This window comes from Oryzias latipes, chromosome 1, assembly GCF_002234675.1.
Source record: "Oryzias latipes chromosome 1, ASM223467v1".
Taxonomy (NCBI): Eukaryota; Metazoa; Chordata; class Actinopteri; order Beloniformes; family Adrianichthyidae; genus Oryzias; species Oryzias latipes.
This window is the reverse complement of record NC_019859.2, coordinates 10,677,568-10,698,677: the sequence shown is the minus strand read 5'-3', so window position 1 is coordinate 10,698,677 and position 21,110 is coordinate 10,677,568. Positions and strand designations below refer to the sequence as shown.

At 38.8% G+C, this 21,110-nt stretch overlaps 3 protein-coding genes across 3 annotated transcripts; 1 reads left to right on the top strand and 2 right to left on the bottom strand.

The window, feature by feature from the left end:
* The first annotated feature begins 1,770 nt into the window (after positions 1-1,770).
* mb (myoglobin) lies at positions 1,771-3,679 on the top strand. The gene is made up of 4 exons (XM_004065702.4): positions 1,771-1,902; positions 2,487-2,587; positions 2,962-3,181; positions 3,281-3,679. Exons 2-4 carry the CDS (start codon positions 2,505-2,507, stop codon positions 3,419-3,421), a joined length of 444 nt encoding a protein of 147 aa, XP_004065750.1. The 5' UTR covers positions 1,771-1,902; positions 2,487-2,504; the 3' UTR covers positions 3,422-3,679.
* A 5,152-nt stretch (positions 3,680-8,831) lies between these two features.
* On the bottom strand, positions 8,832-12,607 carry cenpm (centromere protein M). Its single transcript, XM_004065701.4, has 6 exons — positions 12,476-12,607; positions 12,054-12,130; positions 11,042-11,140; positions 9,608-9,687; positions 9,401-9,492; positions 8,832-9,102 (listed from the first exon to the last, which is right to left on the bottom strand). The coding sequence occupies exons 1-6, from the start codon at positions 12,530-12,532 to the stop codon at positions 8,953-8,955; spliced, it is 555 nt and encodes a 184-aa protein (XP_004065749.1). The 5' UTR covers positions 12,533-12,607; the 3' UTR covers positions 8,832-8,952.
* A 304-nt stretch (positions 12,608-12,911) lies between these two features.
* Positions 12,912-19,039, bottom strand: LOC101163228 (putative RNA-binding protein Luc7-like 1). The gene is made up of 10 exons (XM_004065814.4): positions 18,547-19,039; positions 17,645-17,739; positions 16,148-16,246; positions 15,790-15,900; positions 15,444-15,587; positions 15,167-15,343; positions 14,848-15,008; positions 14,738-14,767; positions 13,873-14,028; positions 12,912-13,742 (listed from the first exon to the last, which is right to left on the bottom strand). The coding sequence occupies exons 1-10, from the start codon at positions 18,605-18,607 to the stop codon at positions 13,505-13,507; spliced, it is 1,272 nt and encodes a 423-aa protein (XP_004065862.1). The 5' UTR covers positions 18,608-19,039; the 3' UTR covers positions 12,912-13,504.
* Between the last annotated feature and the right edge of the window lie 2,071 nt (positions 19,040-21,110).

Sequence of the window (21,110 nt, the reverse complement as noted above, 5' to 3'; positions counted from 1 at the left end):
AAATATCATATTTTACCTTTTTATAACCAGCCAGATGGTATAGTTAAAAAACACGCACTGTAATTGTACAAAGTTAATTATCTGAACTGGACAAAGCTGTTCAAGAATATAGTTGTTTTGGTCTTCAAGGTTCAGTGATTATGGTTGAGACCTTACTATACAGATTTAAAGACAGAATTTGTGTTCAACAAGAACAAGCTTTTGTTTTGAGGTTTGCTTGATTCCAAAAAGTGCTGGTATAACATTATATGCAGTTTGAAGAAATTTAGAAAGTAGACACATTTCTTAAAAATATTGTAGTTTATTATTTATTATTTTACGTAAGTCACTGTTGTTGTTTTGCATGAAAAGGAAAGAAAACAGTATGAATTAATCATTTATTTCAACATTGTTTTAATGCAACTATATAATGAAGCTATTTAATGTTTAATATACTGTTGTTTTTTAATTCAATTGTGTTTGCAGTGCCATAGTCTTTAAAAAAGCAGCACAGCTACTACGTCTTCCCACTAATAGTTACTGAAGTGAGTCCCAGCTGTCACCGGGTCAGAACCGGGCTGCAGACTGAACAGGTCAGCAGTTCATCTCATGTATTGTCAGATTCAGTACCGGCTCCAACAGCACGTAGAGAGAAAAGCACTTGGAGAAACCGTTATCACGCAAGGAAGATCATGCAGAGTCCACGCAGGAAGACACTTCTTCCTCTGGTCGTCATTCAGAATCGTTACACCCCACAGTTGTTTTTTTTTCTTTTTTTTTTACAGTTTTATATCTTCAGTAAACAATTCAAGGAAACTGAAAAGGGAGTGAAGGACACCTGTGGTACTTTAACCAGGAGGGTTGTTCATTGACAGCTCGTCCATCGCTGCAGCACAGGTCCCACTTAAGAATTCCCAGAGTAAAACTGTTCCATGAGCCAAAACTGTTGCATTTTGATGCCAAAGATGACACCTTCAATGTGAGATATTCTATTAAGAGAACTTTTCAACTGACTCATACAAAACTGTTTAAAAATAAATAAAAGCATGACTACACCCTGCTATAGACTGGCAACCTGCCCAGGGTACCCAGGGATAGGCTCTAGCAACCTTGTGACCCCAAAAGGGTTTAGAAAATGAATAAATGGAAAAGCATCACTGCAGAGAGAGATGGCTTGACTTCTGCTTTTGGATACTATTTTAACAATTATATGTTTATAAATATGTGTTTATAATTAGAATATCGTGTATATTGCTGCAAACCTAAAATATTTGGAAGAACATCCTCACTTCCCAATGGTGGAACATTATAAGGAGCCAAAAAAGAATGATTTTAATCTAAATTTGTTGTAAGTTTGTCCATTAAAAAACAAAAACAAATGTTAAATTGCTTAACAATAAAATCCTGTAAAATAAATTTCACAATTAAATGTTGACACCACTTTTGATCAATTGAACTGTTTTCATGCACAGTTAGTGATGCGAGGAAATTGTAATTTTTGTACAAAACATTGCAGTTGGTTTATACTAAACAGCTCAGCTGTTGGGCAGAAAATGTGATGCATTAGAGGAGGAATCAACAAATCAAGAAGATTCTTTAAAAAAGACGATTTTTTTTCTAAATCCTCCACGAGAGTTTTTGCAGCTCTGCATTTTTGCCCAATTTCCTGTAGCAGCTGCTCAGACTATCAACAGAAAATAATTAGCTGACATGCATGTTTGCATGGAATCAGCAGTTCCTGTGTCGAACCGTAAGAAGCTGACTGCGTTTTGAGAGGCGTGCAGGGACGGAGCCGGCTCATGGGAGTGATGGAAAAATTTGGTAGCAGGATGGAGGGAGGGAGTATAAAAGGTCAGCGTTGAAGGGGCAAAATCAGGCTAAAGAGAACCTGGGATAACCACACGGATATTTGATCCCCTCCAGGTATAATGGCTTTCCTATCCTCCTAATTTTAAAACTTTTTATAAGGATTCCATGCGTTCATATGCTGGTTTTAGACTAATCTGATAAAAGTGAGTTTGTTCAGAAAAACTACCGGTATATATAAAAAAGTGAGATAATAAAAAATAGAACTAAAACATAGAGAATACAGGAGACTTCTTTATGAATTATGATCCGTAATAACTGGAATTTTAAGATTGAGAATACTGAATAACAGGTGATTGTCTGCTTACAGACAGATAAAAGCTGTTTAGGAAAAGGGTTTTATCTGTGAGCACACATTAGATTATTTTGAAAAACTCTGTATCAGATTTCCCTTCAGAGAAATTGAGCAGAACGCCACCCAGGACACATTCCAGACTCACAAGGGGCACAGCAGGTGATCCATCTGCCCTTGAAGGGAGAGGTTCTTGGACAGAGGCCACCAAATCAAACAGGAATTAAACGAGATTGAAACACATGCAAAAAAATAAATAAAACAGGAAACCGGGGTGTTGTCTTTGATTCAAATTGAATTAAAGTTTCAGATTATTTATAAATTGTGTTGTTTGCCTTTGTTTCATCAGACTCGGTCCTCTGAGATCATGGCGGACTATGACATGGTTTTGAAGCACTGGGGACCAGTGGAAGCAGACTACAACACTCATGGGAACCTGGTTCTGACCCGGTCAGTGCCTCTTATTCTCCTATTCTCAACTTTCCCAAGAATACGGCTCAGTAGTTTATCTTTTAACGAGATCCCCACAGTTTAAAGGATTTTGTTTATTCTACACTTCATCAAACTGTTTGTTCTTTAAAAAGAAAACTTAGATTCTCTTGAGCGTCACAGACCAAAGTCCTGTGGAGAGACTTGTTTCGAAACAGAAGCAGAAACACGGGAAAATATCACCACAATTTAAATTTTATATGAAGATCTGAATAAACTCTAAAAACGTAGCTTAATCTGAAACTCCAATGTGTTAAGAATCCTAGGATTTCTGAAAAAAAAAGGTTCTCAGGTGTTTTGTTGTTTTTTGCTCATGCTTCCCTTTTACTCCTCAGTTTATTTCATGAGTACCCAGAAACTCAGAAGCTGTTCCCCAAGTTTGCTGGCATCGCCAAAGGCGACATGGCAGGAAACGCAGCTCTGTCGGCCCACGGAGCCACGGTGCTGAAGAAGCTTGGAGAGCTGCTGAAGGCCAGAGGCAACCATGGTGCCATTCTCAAACCTCTGGCTAACAGCCATGCCACCAAGCACAAGATCCCCATCAACAACTTCAGGGTGAGGATTGGGAGCAGTCGAAGCAGATCATTTCCTTCAGCCTGACTGGAAGTAAAAGCTTTTTTTTTTTTATTGTTCCCATGCTTTTCTCTGCATCAGCTGATAACTGAGGTGATCGGTAAGGTCATGGCGGAGAAGGCCGGGCTGGATGCCGCCGGGCAGCAGGCTCTGAGGAGCGTGATGGCGGGCATCATTGCAGAAATCGAGGCCGACTACAAAGAGCTGGGCTTTGCCGGATGAGGTCACGGTTCTTGCTGGAACTTGACAGCACGCGGGTGCTTTCATTTTTAACAAAACGAAGCTACTCCGTTTCTTCTGCATTTGCCCAGATTATAATTGTTTTGTGCAAAAATAACCCAATGTGCTTCACAAAGTAGAATGACTGCTCTTGATTTGCATTCATCTCTCAACTTTTCACCTAAATTCTTGGACATGCGAGTTTCTCAGTGTTGTAAATCATCATTGACGTTTTATTCTTTCCAATAAAAGTCTTTGTTCTCATTGCTGTGCATCGCTTGTTTCATGTGCTGGAGATAGAAAAAAATCAGATTTATTCCAAACCTCTTATTCTATTGTTGCTCAGAGGGACACATATAGGGACTATCTGTGGTGGCGATCTGTCAGATGTGATTCTTGCAAGTGATGATGAAGAGTCTCAACACTTCCTCTGCTTCCAGAAAGCTTTCTGGCCTCTAATTTAACCCTTTCATGCTGTAAGTCACAAATTCACAAAATACCATTACATGCAGAACTTCATATAACATCACCTTGAAGAGCAAAACTATTGAAGATTTTTTTATTTACAATTAGAAATTAAGTTAAGTATAAATGGGGTTAGAAAAACAAAACCACATGACTCCTCCTTAGACTTTTTTTCAGGCCTTTTCTGGGTTTTATTGTGTGTTTTAAGGTCCAGATGTGGTTCAACTGTCCTGATCTGCTTTTAACATACATGAACTCATCATGGCCACAATTCTTGCTTAGGCCATATTTATTTGCTAAATATGTTAAACGAGACACTTTTTGGTGTGTTTCAAATTCAATAATAATAATAATGATAATAAAAATTTAGTTTTCAAAGATCAGCTTTTTTTTAAAGCTCTTTGCCATTTTGCTCTCTCCCTACAGCTAACGTTTAGTTAGGTTTGTGGTTCAGAAAGAAAAAAATAATAAAGTCCTTTTTGAAATCCCATGTAAAAATGAAAAAAAAAAAAAAGCTCGACAATCTGCAATCTGTACTTTTTTAAACACATAAACGAAAGCTGAAAAACTAATAAAGAAAAGGTTTGAAGGAATCCCTGCTTTGGCCAAACAGTTCCCCATCCCAACCCCTGAGTTCAGGTGTTCCAGACGCCTTCCACGTCCAGCTGTAGTGCACATAAGCACACAGAGCACTTATCCAAGCATTTGTGACACAATGGTTTTCTTTCAGAGGACCCCAGTGTGGACGCTCCTGTGCAGCAGCAGCTTTCAACACCAGGAGCTGCACGGTTAGAACACAGTGGAAGTGATCCGCAGTGACAGCAGCCTCACAGAGGCAACAGGGCAGCTGATCTTAAGAGAGAGGTTCAGGAAGCACGTTTTTGAGGTTCAGTGGTTGCATCCAAGCCAAGCAGACAAAGTGCAAAGTGGCGGATGCATGGTTCCAAAGCACATCACCACTGCACTCTTGAGCAAGGCGAAAGGCTTTCTTTAGGTCAACACGTCATGCTTTTCCTTCTGCTTATCCTTTGGAGGAGTCTGGGTTTGCACATTACCAGAAGAATAGCTGTTGGGCCAAGTGTGAAGCTCGGTGGAGGGAGGATCATGATGTGGGCAGTTTGATAGGAACCCTTAGCTCCAGTGAAAAGAAAGACTCTCCAAACTAGGAAGTATGAACAGTCTGGGGATGTTCGAAGACAGTCGACAAAGACATAAGAGTGTTTGGAAGTGTGTAGGAACTTGACTCGCCTGCATGTAGTTCTGACTTTAACCTAATAGAACCTGTTTGACACGGCGTGTACTTCAATAGCACTTTACTACCTTCTTAGAAAACCCAAAGTACTTTACAGTCCCATTCACCCACACATCCACTCACTGATGGCGGCTCCATGAATCAGAGTCTCCGAGCTCAACACTTTCCCTCAACTGCAATGTCTGACGTCAAAAATGTGTTTCTGGAACAGTCAGACGTCCCATGAAGAGTCCTAACCCCACGGAAAGTTTGCCAGAAAATGGAAGCTGTTATAGCTGTGAAGCGTTGATATCATGTTAAACTGTACAGATTATGAATTAGCTTAAGTTCCTTTGAGAATAAAAATAAATCAGCTAAAACTTTGGCTTTGTTGTTTAATTCAGTGACATTTTTTTTTTTACTTTAAATGCACAAAGTAAAATGAAGAAACGCTTTGCTCTGACCAAAAAGACTAACTGACACCTCATCCTCATTTTCACTGGTGGATAAAAAACCACATCTTAAAGTCAAATTTAACAGTTAGAGCAAACTACTGTGTCCTTAAATGCACCAAACAAAACCAAAACATTTGGAGTTGTCCCATTGTTGACTTCAGAGTGATCTGCAAAAAAAAACTTTTTTTTTTAACTAAATGGTTTATATTTGAATTGATCTGAAACAAATCCCACCTTTGAAGGAATTTCTGCTGCATTCAATTCAAACTTTGCTACTGGTGAGATGTTTAAAACAAATAAAAATAAGCCTCTTTAACAATAAAAGCGCAATGTCAGGAAAATTTCTTTTGGCTGAACTTGGGACAGTCGTGCTGAAGAGGCGAGAGTCAGATTGGAGTGTTATCACCGGCATTCCTGAACCCCGCTGACGGCTTGTTGTCCTTCCAGTTCCTCACATGATGCCAAAACAGTGTTTGGTTAACTCGTCTGGTGGGTAATTGCCAAGAAGATAACCTTTCATTAAAAAAGGGGAGGGTGTCAGAGCAGGCATGGAGACGTGACACGAGGCACGGCTCCTCTGCCTCCACCTCACCTCTTCCTCTTGAGTTGGAGCAGCTGATGACAGAGGGTGGAGGTCAAACACCACGCAACAGATCAGAGGCTGCCTGATCTAAAAATGATGGATCAACGAGGCGGAAAAAAGCTTTAAAATAAACTTTTACAGCAAAAGTATTTACAAATTATATAATTATTATTATATTGTGTATTTTCTTGTTTCATTTTATATTTTTATTCTCCAATATCAGAAAAATCCACTTTAGTGATGTGTAAAACTACAAAAGAAATTGCTAAATTATGCCTTTATTCCTGCAAATGAACGTATTCAGCATGAGTTCTAAATTTCCAAAGCACAAAAACATGTTAAAATGCAGGATGCCTTTTTATGATTTCAAATACTTTGAAATGACAAAACACTTTTCCCTCATAAGGAAAATGAACTCTGTTAATAAAGCTGTAGAGTGACAGCAGCAGACACAGGAAGACTTTACCCATTTCCTCCTAGATTTGCAGAGATTGATGTGAAGATTCCTCCCAAAATAATTGAACAGAGAAATGAATGTCTGCAATCCTAGCATGCAAAACCTATTAATGACTATACAATAAACTAAATGTTTAGTTGAGCTGTCGACAATTTGGTGGATATTATTTTTTATTCTACATTTCTACTGCAAAATTGGATAGTCTCGTTAAACTAAAGATGAAGCTGTGGTGCATCAGTTTAAGGTGAAGCTTTAGAATTGGTAATCTATTTCCAAATCTCTTCCTCATTGGTCTGTTTCTGTGCATTGCAATGACGGCGGCTCCTCCCAATTTAAAGATGAATTATTGTATATGCATTAGTGAATTGTTCAAAAAAAGAGCTGAGATGTTTAAATGAGAAGATTTAAAGGCCGAGATGTGAAATAAACTAAATAGAGTCCCCAAACAATCAATACAATAAATCAAAAGAATAATGTAGATTTAATTTTTCTGTCTTGTGGTTTTTAATTTATCTAGATTATTTTATTTTGTATGACATTTAAATAAAGAAAATAGGGAAAAAAATAGTTGGATAAAATGAGACTCTTAAAGCGAGCACATCACTGTTGAAATAATTAACATTAATAAGCGTTTGTATGTTTTTTTTTTCTATACATAAATACTCTTTGTATGAAACACTTTTATGTTGTCTTTGGGCCAAATTTACTGTCTTTGGTGTTCTTGAAATTAATATATTTATGGTTCGACATTTGATTTCATTATAGGAATTATTCCATAATTTAATCCCTTTGGTGGACATGATGTATGTCATAACAACCTTTACTTGCTTTACTGAAAATGTTGCTCAGAGTTAATTTGGACATGAAAATTATTCAGGAGGTCTATTTAAATCAAAGTTAAAAAAGAATAAAATGTTTAAATTATATAAGAACGGCACATTTTTAGATCTGTAAAAGATACGATCAAATATTTTGCTTTTAATGTTCTCACATTGTTTTTGTTGGAACGTTGCATCTATTTGCTTTCAGGTGCTCCAATTGCCCAATCCAATTTCTTCCAGTCTTATGAAGATGACCCTCAAACAACATAGACCAATGTGAAATAAGTGAATAATGATGGAGCTATGTCTGTTTCTAAGGGTTTTTAATCAGTGTCCTTAAGCTTGGTTGCTTTCTTTGTTAAATTTCATTAGTAGTAAGAAGCTGTGTTACCAGGTAAACACACCTGACCGCATTAAATGACTATCCTGAGTTCAATTTGCTGCATGATGAGGAAAACTGCGATTTGCGATATTAATGGCCGATACTGCGATGACGATATGACTTACAATTCATGAACAAACAGCAAAACAACCAAAAACATCATTTCTATTTACACTAAACAATTTAATTTAAATAAGAGTCAGCATACCTCTAATTGTAAATGACCCTCGTCTACATAGGAGGTGAAAATCTAACAAAAGGGCTCAATCTGATTGGTCAAACGCATAAATGGATTTCTTTGATTCGTTAAATAATTCAAGCTGCCATAAGATTGTTTTAGCACATTTAAGGTAACCATTTATCCTAATTTTCGCCGTCTTTTATGCATATTGCACAGCTTCATATCGTGATAACCATAAATTTGCGAATTATAGTGCAGGCCTATTCTCACCATTTAAATATTTGCAAATAAATAAAAACACATCATTACCTCCATTTACAAATTATTTTGTCTAAAATGCTAAATAACAAAACTACCCAACAGGGAACAGAAAAGTGCTTTCTAAATCTAACCAGCACTTATGTAATGAAATGGGTGACATCATCAGCAACAAACGTGGAGGAATGAAGGAACCACGAGGGTCAGCTGCTCACTTTGACTTTGCCTCAAGTTCAGTGAGGTACTATAAGTCATTTAAGACGGTTCAGGTGCTCCTGTTAATGAGAAAAACCTAAAACCCTTCTGCCAACACCCAGACGTGACCTTTGTTCACAGCTCAAGACGCACAGAACCAAGCTGTGAGGCTGAAAATGGGTGTTTGTTTCTGCTTTTTCATTGACTTTGAATTGTCCTCACATGATATTTGTTTAACCTGCATGATAACTAAAACTAAAATAGGGATTGAAGTGCAGGCTGGCAGACGTGACATCAGCCGGGTTTCTGGTCACACTCTGATAGAGCCGAGGTCAGCTGGTCGCTGCTGCTGCTGTGAGGACAAATGGCAGAGACTTTTCCTTTGTTCCTATTAAAAACAAGCTTTGACAACTTTAATCCATTCCAGAAAGATATTTTCTATATAAAAACATATCACAATCAAATAACGCACACAAAAAGAAATGAAATAAATAGAATATGTGGAGTTAATCGAAGCTGGGCTGGTCGATGTCTGGTGGCAGAGTGCATCTGGTCAGGTTGGACAGGTACAGAGGTGTAGTGAAGGGAACAAAGCCGGCTGCTGCCTTCAGGATGGTCAGGAGCCTCTCTGCAGCATTTGTCACACCTTGTGGGGTCTGCAGAGGGCAACAAACAAAACATCTTACACAAAACAGACGTAGAATCTACAGTTGATATGACTTCTAGTCTAAAACTAACCACAAAGGCAACAGAATTGACCTCAAAGTGGATCAAACTTAGGATTTATTTAGCACGACTGTAGATTGATTTTGATCTCGTTAGCAGTAAACTCCCAATCGCTTTCACACAATATTCCCATCTCTTTAACATGAGCTGATGAGAATTACTATAGACGTCTTCATCTGAAAAACTTGTGATTGTTCTCTGGAGGACATTCATTGTTGTAAGGCAAACCTGCTCTTCTGCAAACAGCAGGGGGCAGTGTAGAGACGCAGCCAGCCTCCTGACAGCATCCAGCCTCTCTGCTGGGACGGAGGAACTGCGGGCTGCAGGAGACAAAAGCAGGAAAATGTCAGCAGGAGGCGAAGAACATACGAAGCACCACATTGTAACCGAAGCATGTTTGATGGCAGGATCTGTGCTTTACTTTCAAAGTCATACCGTTAGTGACCATGAAGCAGACTTTTCCCAGGAAATATCCAGGCTCCAGATACTTTAAAGACGCTTCTGCTGACTGGAAACTGTCCAAAGGAAACGCACAGAAATGACCTGTTTGTTTAATAAAACTGATAAATGATAAGAGTAAACTCAGCAGGACTTCTGAATTAGGTTTGTCTTTTTTTTTTTGCTATTTATATTTATGTCAGACTTAATTTATTGCATTTGATCAGAACAAAGAACTTATTTTGGACTCCATCTTTATGGCTCAAAAATACCCGTCACTCTAAAATCCAAATCGACAAACTGCATTCCTGCAGCGCCGCATGGAGACTTTTAAGAAATAAATATGCAACTCCAAAAGAATTGAACAAAAATGATGTGATTGACAGAACTGTGAACTTGTGAACATTATTTAACTTCAACCTTAGTTGCATAATTTACCAACTGGGGGACGAAGTTCTAATCTCTAAAAACTTCATAAAGTATGAAAACAGTATCGATCTAATACCAGGTACTAAAAAAAAAAAAACATTAGTGGCAAGAAAAGAGCTTCACGTGAAGATGTCTGGACAGATCTTCTTTCTCTTTTAGCTTTTTCCCATCAGGGGTCGACACAGCGAAACAACCTCTCTTTCGAGGAAGAGTCGCATGGCAATGTGTTTTTACGCCGGATGCCCCTTCCTGACACAATCCTCTCAATTTATCCAGGCTTGGGACCGGCACAGAAGGGAGCAGACCGGATTTGAACCCTGGTTTCATGGATGGAAGGCATCACAAACCAGCACGAGCTAAACCGGCTCCCAGAAGATCTTTGGACAAATAACTCTGTTATTTCCAAAACATGCATTACAGAACCGCAACCCTGAAAGGGATTCTAAAAATGGATGGATGGATGCATGCATAACAGAAAAAGAATCTTCTTCTTCACTCTACCTAAATAAACTTAATTCACTTTTAATACAGTTCAAATTTGTGCAGAACATCAGTATTAAAAACAAATGCTGAAATGAATTGAAATCAAGATATTTTTTCGTGGTGCAGGGGTAGAAAGGTCAACCTCTGATCTGAAGATAGCAGGTTCGATTTCCGCCTTGCCCACCCATGAGTCCAAGTGTCTACACTGAACCGCACCTTGCCTCTGGCAGAAGCTTGGCGCCCGTGTTTGGCAGCGGAGCCGCCATGAGTGTGTGAGTGAATGTGACTGTAAAGCGCTTTGGGCCTTTGAGGAAGGTAGAAAAGCTCTTTACCACTATTCACCATTTAACCATAATTGCTGTTAGGAGGCATTATCTGTTGGTCTATTTGCTTTTCGATGCGCAAAGAGGCTTACTAATGAGTTTTTAATGCCGTTTTCCATTAAAATGGGTTTTGAACATTGTATGTTCCTTGCGTGAGCTCAGGTAGCTGCCCTATAAGTCTGGGTTTGATGGTCACCTGAGTTCTGAGGTCAGATTGATGATGAACACCACCAGGTCAATTCTTGGGCGACTCTCATCGTTCTCAATGGGCAGAGGGAAACTCTTGGCCAGCCTCCTATAGACAATGAGCACATTTAAATGAAAGAAGAAGAAAAAAAAAGGTGATAACAGAGTAATAATTTAGTTTGTAACCGACACATTTAAACACACTATAAGAAATCTGACAATAGTAAAACTTTGGTAATTCTACGCCCTTTAACTCTTGTTTGCACGTTCAGCCCTAAAACTCAAACTTTCTGTGATGTTTGTTTACCATCTGGTCTCATTTTGTTGATATTAGCTGGCCCTGCTGTTTGAATGTTGTCCTGTAGAGCTGAATGGTTTAAAAATAGACTACGTGCTTCTGGAGTCCTTTGTTTATTGTCCATGAAGAGACAATGACGGTCGGGTTTGATGTAGAAGGCGTCTCCTCTGTGTCTTTTGTTTTCCCACCTCCAGTGTGGCCACCATTACTGTTACTGTTTGTTTTATAGACTACAAAACTTAAACAAATCATTCAGATTAACAGGTGTATATTCAGAAAGATGTATGTTTAAAAGGGACACGTCTAGATTTATAACCCTATTTCTCAAATTCATACTTTTTTTCTTTTTTTTTTGAAAACTGTGATTCTTGAACTGTTTTCAACAATAAATATGATCTATTTTTAGAGCCTAATAGTCCATAACTTTACATCTTTGGAGGTTTTCATGCGAAGATGCAATTCTTAAAACTTTAAAGAAACAAATAAAAAAGGTGGTAACAATTCAATACGATAATAAAATGAAAATAAGTCTGTATGTTGAAATTAAAAACAATAGTCTGTTGTAGCATTAGGCAACTTTGGTTGAAAAACATCCATGAAGCTCACTATTTTGTCATGTGTTTGATTACATATGATCGTAGTAAATGTTCACTTCAGACCCTGATCACATGTTTGCTTGTGTGTCATTGTGTTGGACTGTGCAGAATTGGAGGACAGTACTCACACATTGACAGTGACGCTGGTCTCCTCCACCAGAGCCTCTGCTAAGCTTTGCTGGAAGTGTTCCTCACTCTCCACCAGCTGCAGGTAAAACAATCATGCTAATGCAACAAGCAAGTACCAATCACAAACTAACAGCAAACTCATCACTGCACAGCCGGAAAAACTTACTAACGTTTCTTGTGTTTACATTACATGGCAGCAAAATCCAACACAGCAATATTAAGTTTTTATTAAGCGGTACAAGTTGTGTTAAAAAGATAAACTATATCTAAACGTTCTTTTTAAGATGAAGATCTATTAAGCTATCTAAATTAATGTTAGCTTAATGCTAACTAGTTTTTTTTTTAGCACTTGGTTCACTGAAATGCTGCATTAGAAACCCGGTAATGTCGCCTTCCGGTAACCCTGACGGAATAAACTCACCAGAACACTGGCTGTGTTCAACCCAGGAAGTTTAGCGAACGGGTTTAGCCGCGACATCTTTTTTCATCGGATTTACTTCTTCCAGCTCGCGCGTCTTTTCCAAACCGGCGTCTGACGTCATTACGCTTTCGCATATTCAAACTTGTACAAGTTCTGCCATCTAGCGTTTGTTGAGAGTTCGGCATCTTCACCTTGACGTGGACTTCAAGTGAAGTCACGTTGATTACAGAATATATATAAGTATTTTTACTTTAATTTGAAGCCATTGCAACACACAAACTACCATAATGCAAACATTTAAAAGTTTGCAAAATTTGTAATAAATTACAAAGATTTTTCTAAACTTCTATTTTTTAGCTTTTCCAAAACAAAAGAGCAAAACTTCAAATTTTATTTTTTCATTAAAAAAAAAAGTTAAAATATTCAAATAACTCCCTTCGGAAGAACAAGCAAGTTTATTTTGAAAGCACAAGTTAATCAATGCACCTTACAGGAAGTCTAATCAGATCTTCCGAATGAGACTGTTGCAGGTCGAAGGCACCAAGAACACACATCGAAAAGTGCCTTCAGTCAGCAAGCAGCCCATTTCCAGCAAAAGCACAAAGGCTGTGCAACAGCTTTTGGAACTGCAGTTCTTCTTGGATCAGACAAAATATCATGGACATGAAAGACTCAACTAAAAAAAAAAAAAAAAGTGAGAAAAATAAAAACAGACTTAAGGAGGGTTTTTTTGTCTGTCTGCATTCTTTTACATCACTCTGTAAACTGTACATAAGGTTGAAAAGTTGACATAAAAAAATGGAGACAATACCCTTCCCATGTCAGTCTTGCCTCGCACATCTTTGAAAAGTAGTTTTATATTTTTCTTAGATCGTCACCACTGTAGGCAGTACCTCAGCCCCACCATCCAAATACACACTTCCCAATATGAAAATGCATACAGAGTAGACGGCCAAACCCAATCAAACACCTTCACATGCTCCTTTTTTTTTTTTAAACTGTAGATCATTCAAATCCGCCGTGTAACATTCATATCTCTCCCGACTCTCGCTCCTCAGAGCTAGACCGGCGGTCCCGCTCCAATGACAGAGATCTCTCCCTCTCCCTGTCTCTGGTCATGTCAGGAGAGGTAGACCTCCCCCTCTCCTCCCAGTCTGCATGCTCCACTTTGTTTTCGCGCCATCCCTCTGCCGCACCATCTCGAGATCTCTCCTGGGTCGGTGACGGTTCTTTGTCGCGGGTGTGACTTGATCCGTCTCTGGAAGACCTGAAAGAGGAAATGACAAATAGAATAGACAATCTATGGCCACCAGTTGTTCCACAACCAGAGCTAAAACTACCCGAGTGAAGTTTAAAAGGACTGAAGGTAAACTTTTCAGTGAAGCAACAACCCTGACCTCTTTCTTTTGTGCCTGTGAGAATGCGAGCGTGAGCGGTGCCTGTCCTTGTGTCGGTGTTTACGATCTCTGTCTCTGTCTCGATCGGACCCGTCCTCCCTGGGCCGGGACGAGTGGTGGCGTCTGGAACGCTGAGAGGATGAGCTCCCGCCATCCCTGAAATATCCCAGAGTCAAATAAAAATCATCCACTCTGTACAAATGGCAACCAAAAAAAACTAACACACAATGCAATTAAAAAGAAAAAAACAAGATCTTGTTCTGACACAATCACTTAAAGAGCCACTCCCATGAAAATCATGTTTTGGGTGTTTTTAACAGGTTCTTGTAGCGTTTTTCTAATGACAAATCGGAAATCAAGCAGACGAAGACATAAAAAAGGTTGTGGCTGTGACATGCAAGTTAAGCTCCCTGCTCCTCTCCATTCTGATCCATTCAACTGCAGACAAAGATCCATGCTCGGCTTTGTTTTCCTTGACTGAGCTGGCATGCAACTCTAAACTGTACGACTGGATGGCTTCGATTTTGCTCGCCAATTTTCTTGCACCGCTAATGTTAGGTTGTGAGGGGCTGTAAGCTAGCGGAGAAAGTGTGAACAACGGGATGATGGGAAGCGCCGGAAGGCTCACTCTGCGCCAAATCAGTGGGAATTTTCTAAAAAACTCCTGCTGCTCTGCAGAAACTGTGTCCTAGAAAACAACACGTTTTTTAAATATTGGCCAAAAAACAGCATAATCATAATTAAAAGGTCACTGGGAACGCTTTTAATAAAGATCAAAAAATGATCAGAGTGGGACTTTTAACAGCAGTTTCTTTGTGACACTAAACGTCTGGCAAAAGTGATGCCGATGAGGATGCAGGCGCACCTGTACCGATCTCCACTCCTAGATCTTGACCTAAAATGACAGAAAGAAAGGGTCAATTTTTCAGAAGACAAAGCTGTCCCTACAGAAGAAGCTGGATCCGATCAGCTCACCGCCTTCTGTCTCGCTCTTTTTCTCGATCCCATTCTCGCTGCCGTTCACGCTCTCGCTCCCGTTCACGCTCCATCTCCCACTGTCGTTCCTTTTCTTCTTCCCTTTCTCGCTCCTCTCTCCTTCTTATGCGCATTCTCTCCTGTTTCTCTGAAACTGCTTTCTGGAATAAAAACGCCAGTAAATTGAAAAATGTGTAAATTGACAAAAATGTAATGTTTGAACTCAACTTAAACAACATTTTTAGTTAAATGGATGCAACTTTGAACATTTTTATTTGTACGGTTCTACTTGTTAAAATCCCCTCAAAAGCAATCTCACCCTTAGCTTTTCCAGCTTCTCGCGGATTTCAATGAAACCGATGTGCAGTTTGCCTCCAAAATGGTCGGCTAGACGCCGATCGTTGTCATGGAGCCCCAAGTAGGCGGAGCACACTTCGCACACTCGTAGTTTTTGCTGCTGAAAGCTGGAAGCTGGCATCGAGTTTCTGTACACATCCTGCACAGAAAAAAAAGAGTTGGGTTTTGGAAAGCGGGAGTGAAACTCAATACTTGGTTCTTGCCCAAAAAAAATTACAATTTAGCCTTTATCGTTTTACCTCTGCTTCCTTCTTCAAGGCTCGAGTCTTTTCCACCTTCTCCAGCAACTGCTGGGCTTCGTCCACATTCCCTTCGCCCCCCAGCTGCTCTGCTTTGGCCAGCAGCTTGCCAATTTCCTCGTTTAACTCGTGGACTCGCTCAGCCTGTTTTAATGGGACACAAATACATCAAAATGTTTGAAAAAGTTTACGGTGACGATAAAAACTTGCAGAACCAAATTTGAAAGCCTGTCAATGTAAAGTGCTGCTGTGCCAGGAGCTTTCTTGGTATATTTAATTAACAAAGGAGCGGTGCTCATAAAATCATGACCGAGCCACTAACAACAGCGGCTGAGTGTTACGCTACCTTCGCAGCCACCTCAGCGCTGATCTCATCTTGAGTCTCGGCTAGTCTCTTCTTGGCCAGTTCAGTTCTGCGGTCGCAGTCAGCGATGAAAGACTGAAGGTGTTCTGTAGCCTACAAGAAAGCACATCAGGCAGAGATGACCCTTTAGAAGTCAGGCATAGATAACTGCTTCAAACTAGATCCACACACTGCCTTTTAATAGACAATCTATAGATCCCAAATAGTACAAACATTTTTTAAAGTGGAAGAAAGCCAGAGTACCCAAAAAATACATTTATTCATTTATAAATACATGCCAATTACTTTATTCATCAAGAGGAAATCCCATTTAGTTTTTCTATTTTTTATTGTAACTTACATCAAGTTCAAAAAAGTATTCTTGCTCCTTTGATGCAATCTCATAATCGGCCCTCAGGGCCAGGTCATGGACTTTGGCGCACTCTCCCAGGTCCATTCTCTGCAGAAAACAGGAGGGACATTCATCCAATCACATTACATTCAAATGAAAACATCACAGACTGCACCATATCATCAGTAGGGCTGAACAGTATGAGGATATTTTGTATATTTTTTTGTATATTTTGTGATATTAGTGATCAATATTGAAATGACCATTTAACTTGCGATAAATAAAACAAATAGCAAAACAACTAAATGCATCATTTCCATTTCACTGCAACAGTTTCATTCAAAAAAGAGCCAAAATAACTTAAATTATACTCCAAAGACCTTCGTCTACATAGGAGGCAACATCTAAAATAATAGGGCTCCATCGTTAAACACTTAAAGCACCAAAAGATTGTTTTAGCACATTTAAGGTAACCATTTATCGCAATTTTCACCAACTTTTGCGATATGCATATTGCACATCTTGATGTCGCGATAACGATAAATTTGCGAATTATTTTGCAGGCCTAATTATTAGTACCAAATGGTTTAAATTAACAACTAGATTACTAAACTATAATTAATGAAAATTTGTCATTTAATCAGTTTTAAGTAGCATTCAAATCAACCAATTAACAAAGATCTATTGTGTTTATAAAAATAACCCTATTTACCAATGTTTACTGTAAACAACAACACAAAATTACCAGCAGTCGTCAGAGGAATTGATACGAATTGCTCAAAATTTGGACCCGTCCTCCAAGTCAAACTTACACAATAAATAAATTTATAAAGATAAAAAAAAAAACAAATACAAATTTTCAGACTTCTCTGGTTAGTTTGCTTTTCTATCAAAGGCTGGTTGATTTCAATAACCTTAAGAAGAATTATGAAAAGTCATTTATCCAGTTATATATTATTTTGATAATCCGTGCATCTACACATCTGTAATAATAGACAATGAGAAATTAAATTAAATTGCAGATACAAAATATTGTAAATGATTTAAAAAGAGAGAGAGAAACCCTTAAAAATTGTAAAATAAAACTAGAAAACACAAACGGCAAAAGAAGACCTGAATGCAGCCGCCCCCTGGGGTTCCCCAATCTGTGCCTTCAGGTCTGTATAATTCTACATCATCAAGCCACAAATTCACAGCAACATCACAAACATAAAACACCAATTAATGAAAATTCAAACAAACAACTACTTTGATTTTTCATAATGCATGGTGTAATATGTCCATTTGGGGACAAAAAGGTTGCTTACCTGAAAATGTATTTTGACTGAACGGAAAATTCTACAACAAAATTTGCAATATGGCTGCATGACTGAAGGTCTTCAAAGTTAAAAAAACGGAGTATCTAGACTTTAAACCCAGTGGAACCTCATGGATCTTGAACCACTTACAACTACTTTTGATGGTATGAACAGTGATGATGACAGACTGTGGACACATGGTACTTACAGTTCCTGACAGAATGTCATGAGGACACGAATTCAGGAGGTGGCTTTTACAGACTCGCTCGTCTGTAAATTTGATTCTTTGCCGCATGGAGTCTCCTAATAGAAGAAAAATAAAAAAAAGTCAGAGCTGAGGTGTGCTACAAATAATCAAAGATGTTACAACAACCAAAGTTGGCACAAACAAGGACAATTGTGTTTGCTTGCTTATGATTATGATGGGGGGGGGGGGGAATAATCTGTGGATTAGAATCCAAATGTTGACTGAAATAGAATGCTTTGGAAAGACCAGAGGTAAAATATTGAGACTTAAAACCTAGATAACACCAGAAACAAAGTGGATTTCCCAAAAACACTTCATCTTATCAACCCCTTCACCTTCTAGGAATTGAGGATGATTTGTCTAATTCCACACAACAACGTGCACGTATTTCATAAATGTGGCAAGATTTAAGGAGAACCAAACAGTTTAGACAAAAAAAACAAAGAACAAATCATCTACCAAACAAAAAAGTCCGTGCTTTTTTTGTGCCAAGAAGTTTGGACATGTGGAAAGGAGTTAAAGTTACTGCCAGTTTCGGTTTAAATCATTATTTGGGTCAAAGTTGAGTGCTTAAACTCTGAAAATGACATGTTTAGGAAAAAAGATGATTAATGCAACTTTAGGGCAAAGTTTCAATGAAAATCACAATTTTAGCTGCTTTGAATGGAGAAAAACAACAGGTAGCTTAAGTGACTAGCTTCTTTTTTTTTTACCTTAGCAGGCAGCTAGCTTCTTGCTATACGAAGCGCGCACGCGAGTCACACACTGACAGGTTAGCTAGGAGGCTAGTGCTGACAACAGTCGCCAGCTACTACATGGGCAATATCGGACACAGACGTGAAAATGCTGCAGGCACAGCTCACCGTCTCTGCCCGTCCCCATGAGCTGGTCCAGCATCGCTCGCATCTGTGCCTGGGCCGACATGTTCTTCAACGAGTTTGTCGTCGCTCACGGCAGTCCTCACACACACATGCAGTACTCCTCAGCTGTAGGCCTCTTGGCTCCTAAAAGTCTGCACAAGTTAACCCCCAGACAGGAGAAATACGAAGACTCCTCCAACACAGCCGGCTAAAAACAAGCGGTCCTTTTCCCGCGTTCACGGCGCTGCGCTCGAACAGGAGCGGAGTTTCGATTATGGATGGTTTCGGGTCGGTGGAAACAAGTGCAGCCGCTGAAAGTCCACTCGTGTGGCCAGTTGAGATACTGCCGACTAATTATCGGCAAAGACCTCGATTATTCTGAGAAACATGTGTGAAATTACGACATAACACATGTCGCTAACGTACTGTCGAAGTGTGCTCCTAGCCAGTCAGCTAGAAGTTATCAAGTTTGTTCAACGTGCCCACTTCCGCCTTCTTACTTCCTCTTTTCGCTCGTCTTCACGAAAGCCCGCTCTTTAGTCCCTCTGTCTCAGGGAAGAAGCGCTGCAGGCAGCCGCTGGAACGCTGCTTTGCGGAAGAAAACACAAGTTTTAGATTATTTTTACCTTGAGAAATCTCCCCCCTTTAAAAACACATAACACAATAATAAAAAAGGCTTTACATTTGGTGAGCGATCATTTTTTCCGGTTGAGAAAAAGAAATGTGGGTGCAGGTCACACAGCATAAAAGATGTGGTTTATTTACATGAAACGTATGTGTGTGTGTGGGTGTGTGTGTGTGTGTGTGTGGGGGGGGGGGGGGTGCGTATTTGACAGGTCTTATATTTAAATTAATTGAATGATAATTGTGTTTTTATATTTAATGCTTACATTTCTCTCTATTTTGCTGTTGGTTTAGCGTATACAGAGAAATACATGCATATTTGTAGTTTTTCCATCTTTTAAAGTCCCACTCCGATCGTCTTGTAATCTATTTTAAGAGCTTTCACAATTGTCTTTTAATTATGATTATGCCCCTTTTTCACTAAAAACAAAACTAAAATCAGAGCAGCAGCAGTTTATCTGAAATTCCCCTCTGGGTTGTGGGTGGGACTGTTGGCACGGAGTAAGCCTGTCCCCACTTCCCATCATCAATCTGTTTAAGACTGTCTCCCACTAGCTTACGCCCCCTAACACTCCAACCTAACATTACCAGTGCTGCAAAAATGGTGAGCAATAATGGCGCTGTCCAGCCATGAAGTTTTGAGTCAGATGCCAGCTTGGACGAAGAAACTGAAGATGTGCGTGGATCTAACTTTCAACAAGCAGAGTAGGGAACTTGTGGCTTGCCGTAGTAACTCATACGTTTCTCTTACAAGATTTTTCAAAGTGAATTTTTGCGTCTGCTTCTGATTCACAAGGATTTTAATAAATAAAATACTCAGAAATGCATTGTTACGTTTAATTTTTCTCCATCACCAAAAAAATGCAATTGAAACATGTTAAAACACCCAAAACACAATTTTTCTTGGAGTAGGTTGTTAACATCTCATCCCAGTTGGAACTGATAAAACCACAAAATGGTCCATTTCTTTTATAAAATACGGAGCCCGCCGGGTGCCAGTGGTTAAAAATAAAAAAAATCTGATAAACTGTGCGCACGGAATACTAAATTGAGCGCACGGTAGGCCTTTTTTTTATGTCTCCTGTGACACATACCCCTCTGCATTTCCTTTAAACTGTTCTAATCCTGGTAACTTCCTTATTTATTTACATTAATTAAGGTTTCCATTGGGAGACAGCTATCTCACAATTTGGCTCTATCTTTATAACTTCTATCCACAAATTTTTCTAACTTTGAACTGAAGTCTGGAAACTCTTTTTAAAACTTAGTTGTAAACATTATTGAATTAAAGTCCAGCTGCTGGTGTCATATTATCATTACAATTTTCATTTTAATGTTGAACAGTTGTGTTATTGGACTTTTTGTGGTTACTTGTTTGAAGACAAGAACAAAACACAGGGGTTTAATTTTTGTGATCAATTGTTAGGTGACAAAATGTCAGGGCTTTTATTTTTAAGAGGATATATTTTCGTGAATAATTGTTAAATAACAACACAGTGCTTTTATTTTTTGTTTGTTTTACTCATTCAGGAAGCTGAGCAAATATATACAGTTTATTTAAATAAAACTATAGTCCGTTTTACAAATTTACGTTAATTTTACCCGCCTACTATGTATGGCTTATTTTCATGAAACGTCATGACCCTCGCAGATATCTGATGGTCAAAGGCAGAGGAAATCGCTTGACTCACTTACTCTGCATTTTCTTTGTGTTGACAATCAAACACTAAAATCTGTTGACCAAAATTTATTTAACGTTATCTGGAAAAACCGTATACATTATTAAAAAAAATCTGTTTTAATGAACTCGTACGAGAATGATGGACTAAACTTTTTTAATTTTGCAACCCTAAATAACACATTTAAAATAAACTGGATCAAATCTTACCTAAAAAAACTTACATCAATTTGGAATATATTTCCACATTTTATATCTTCAAATG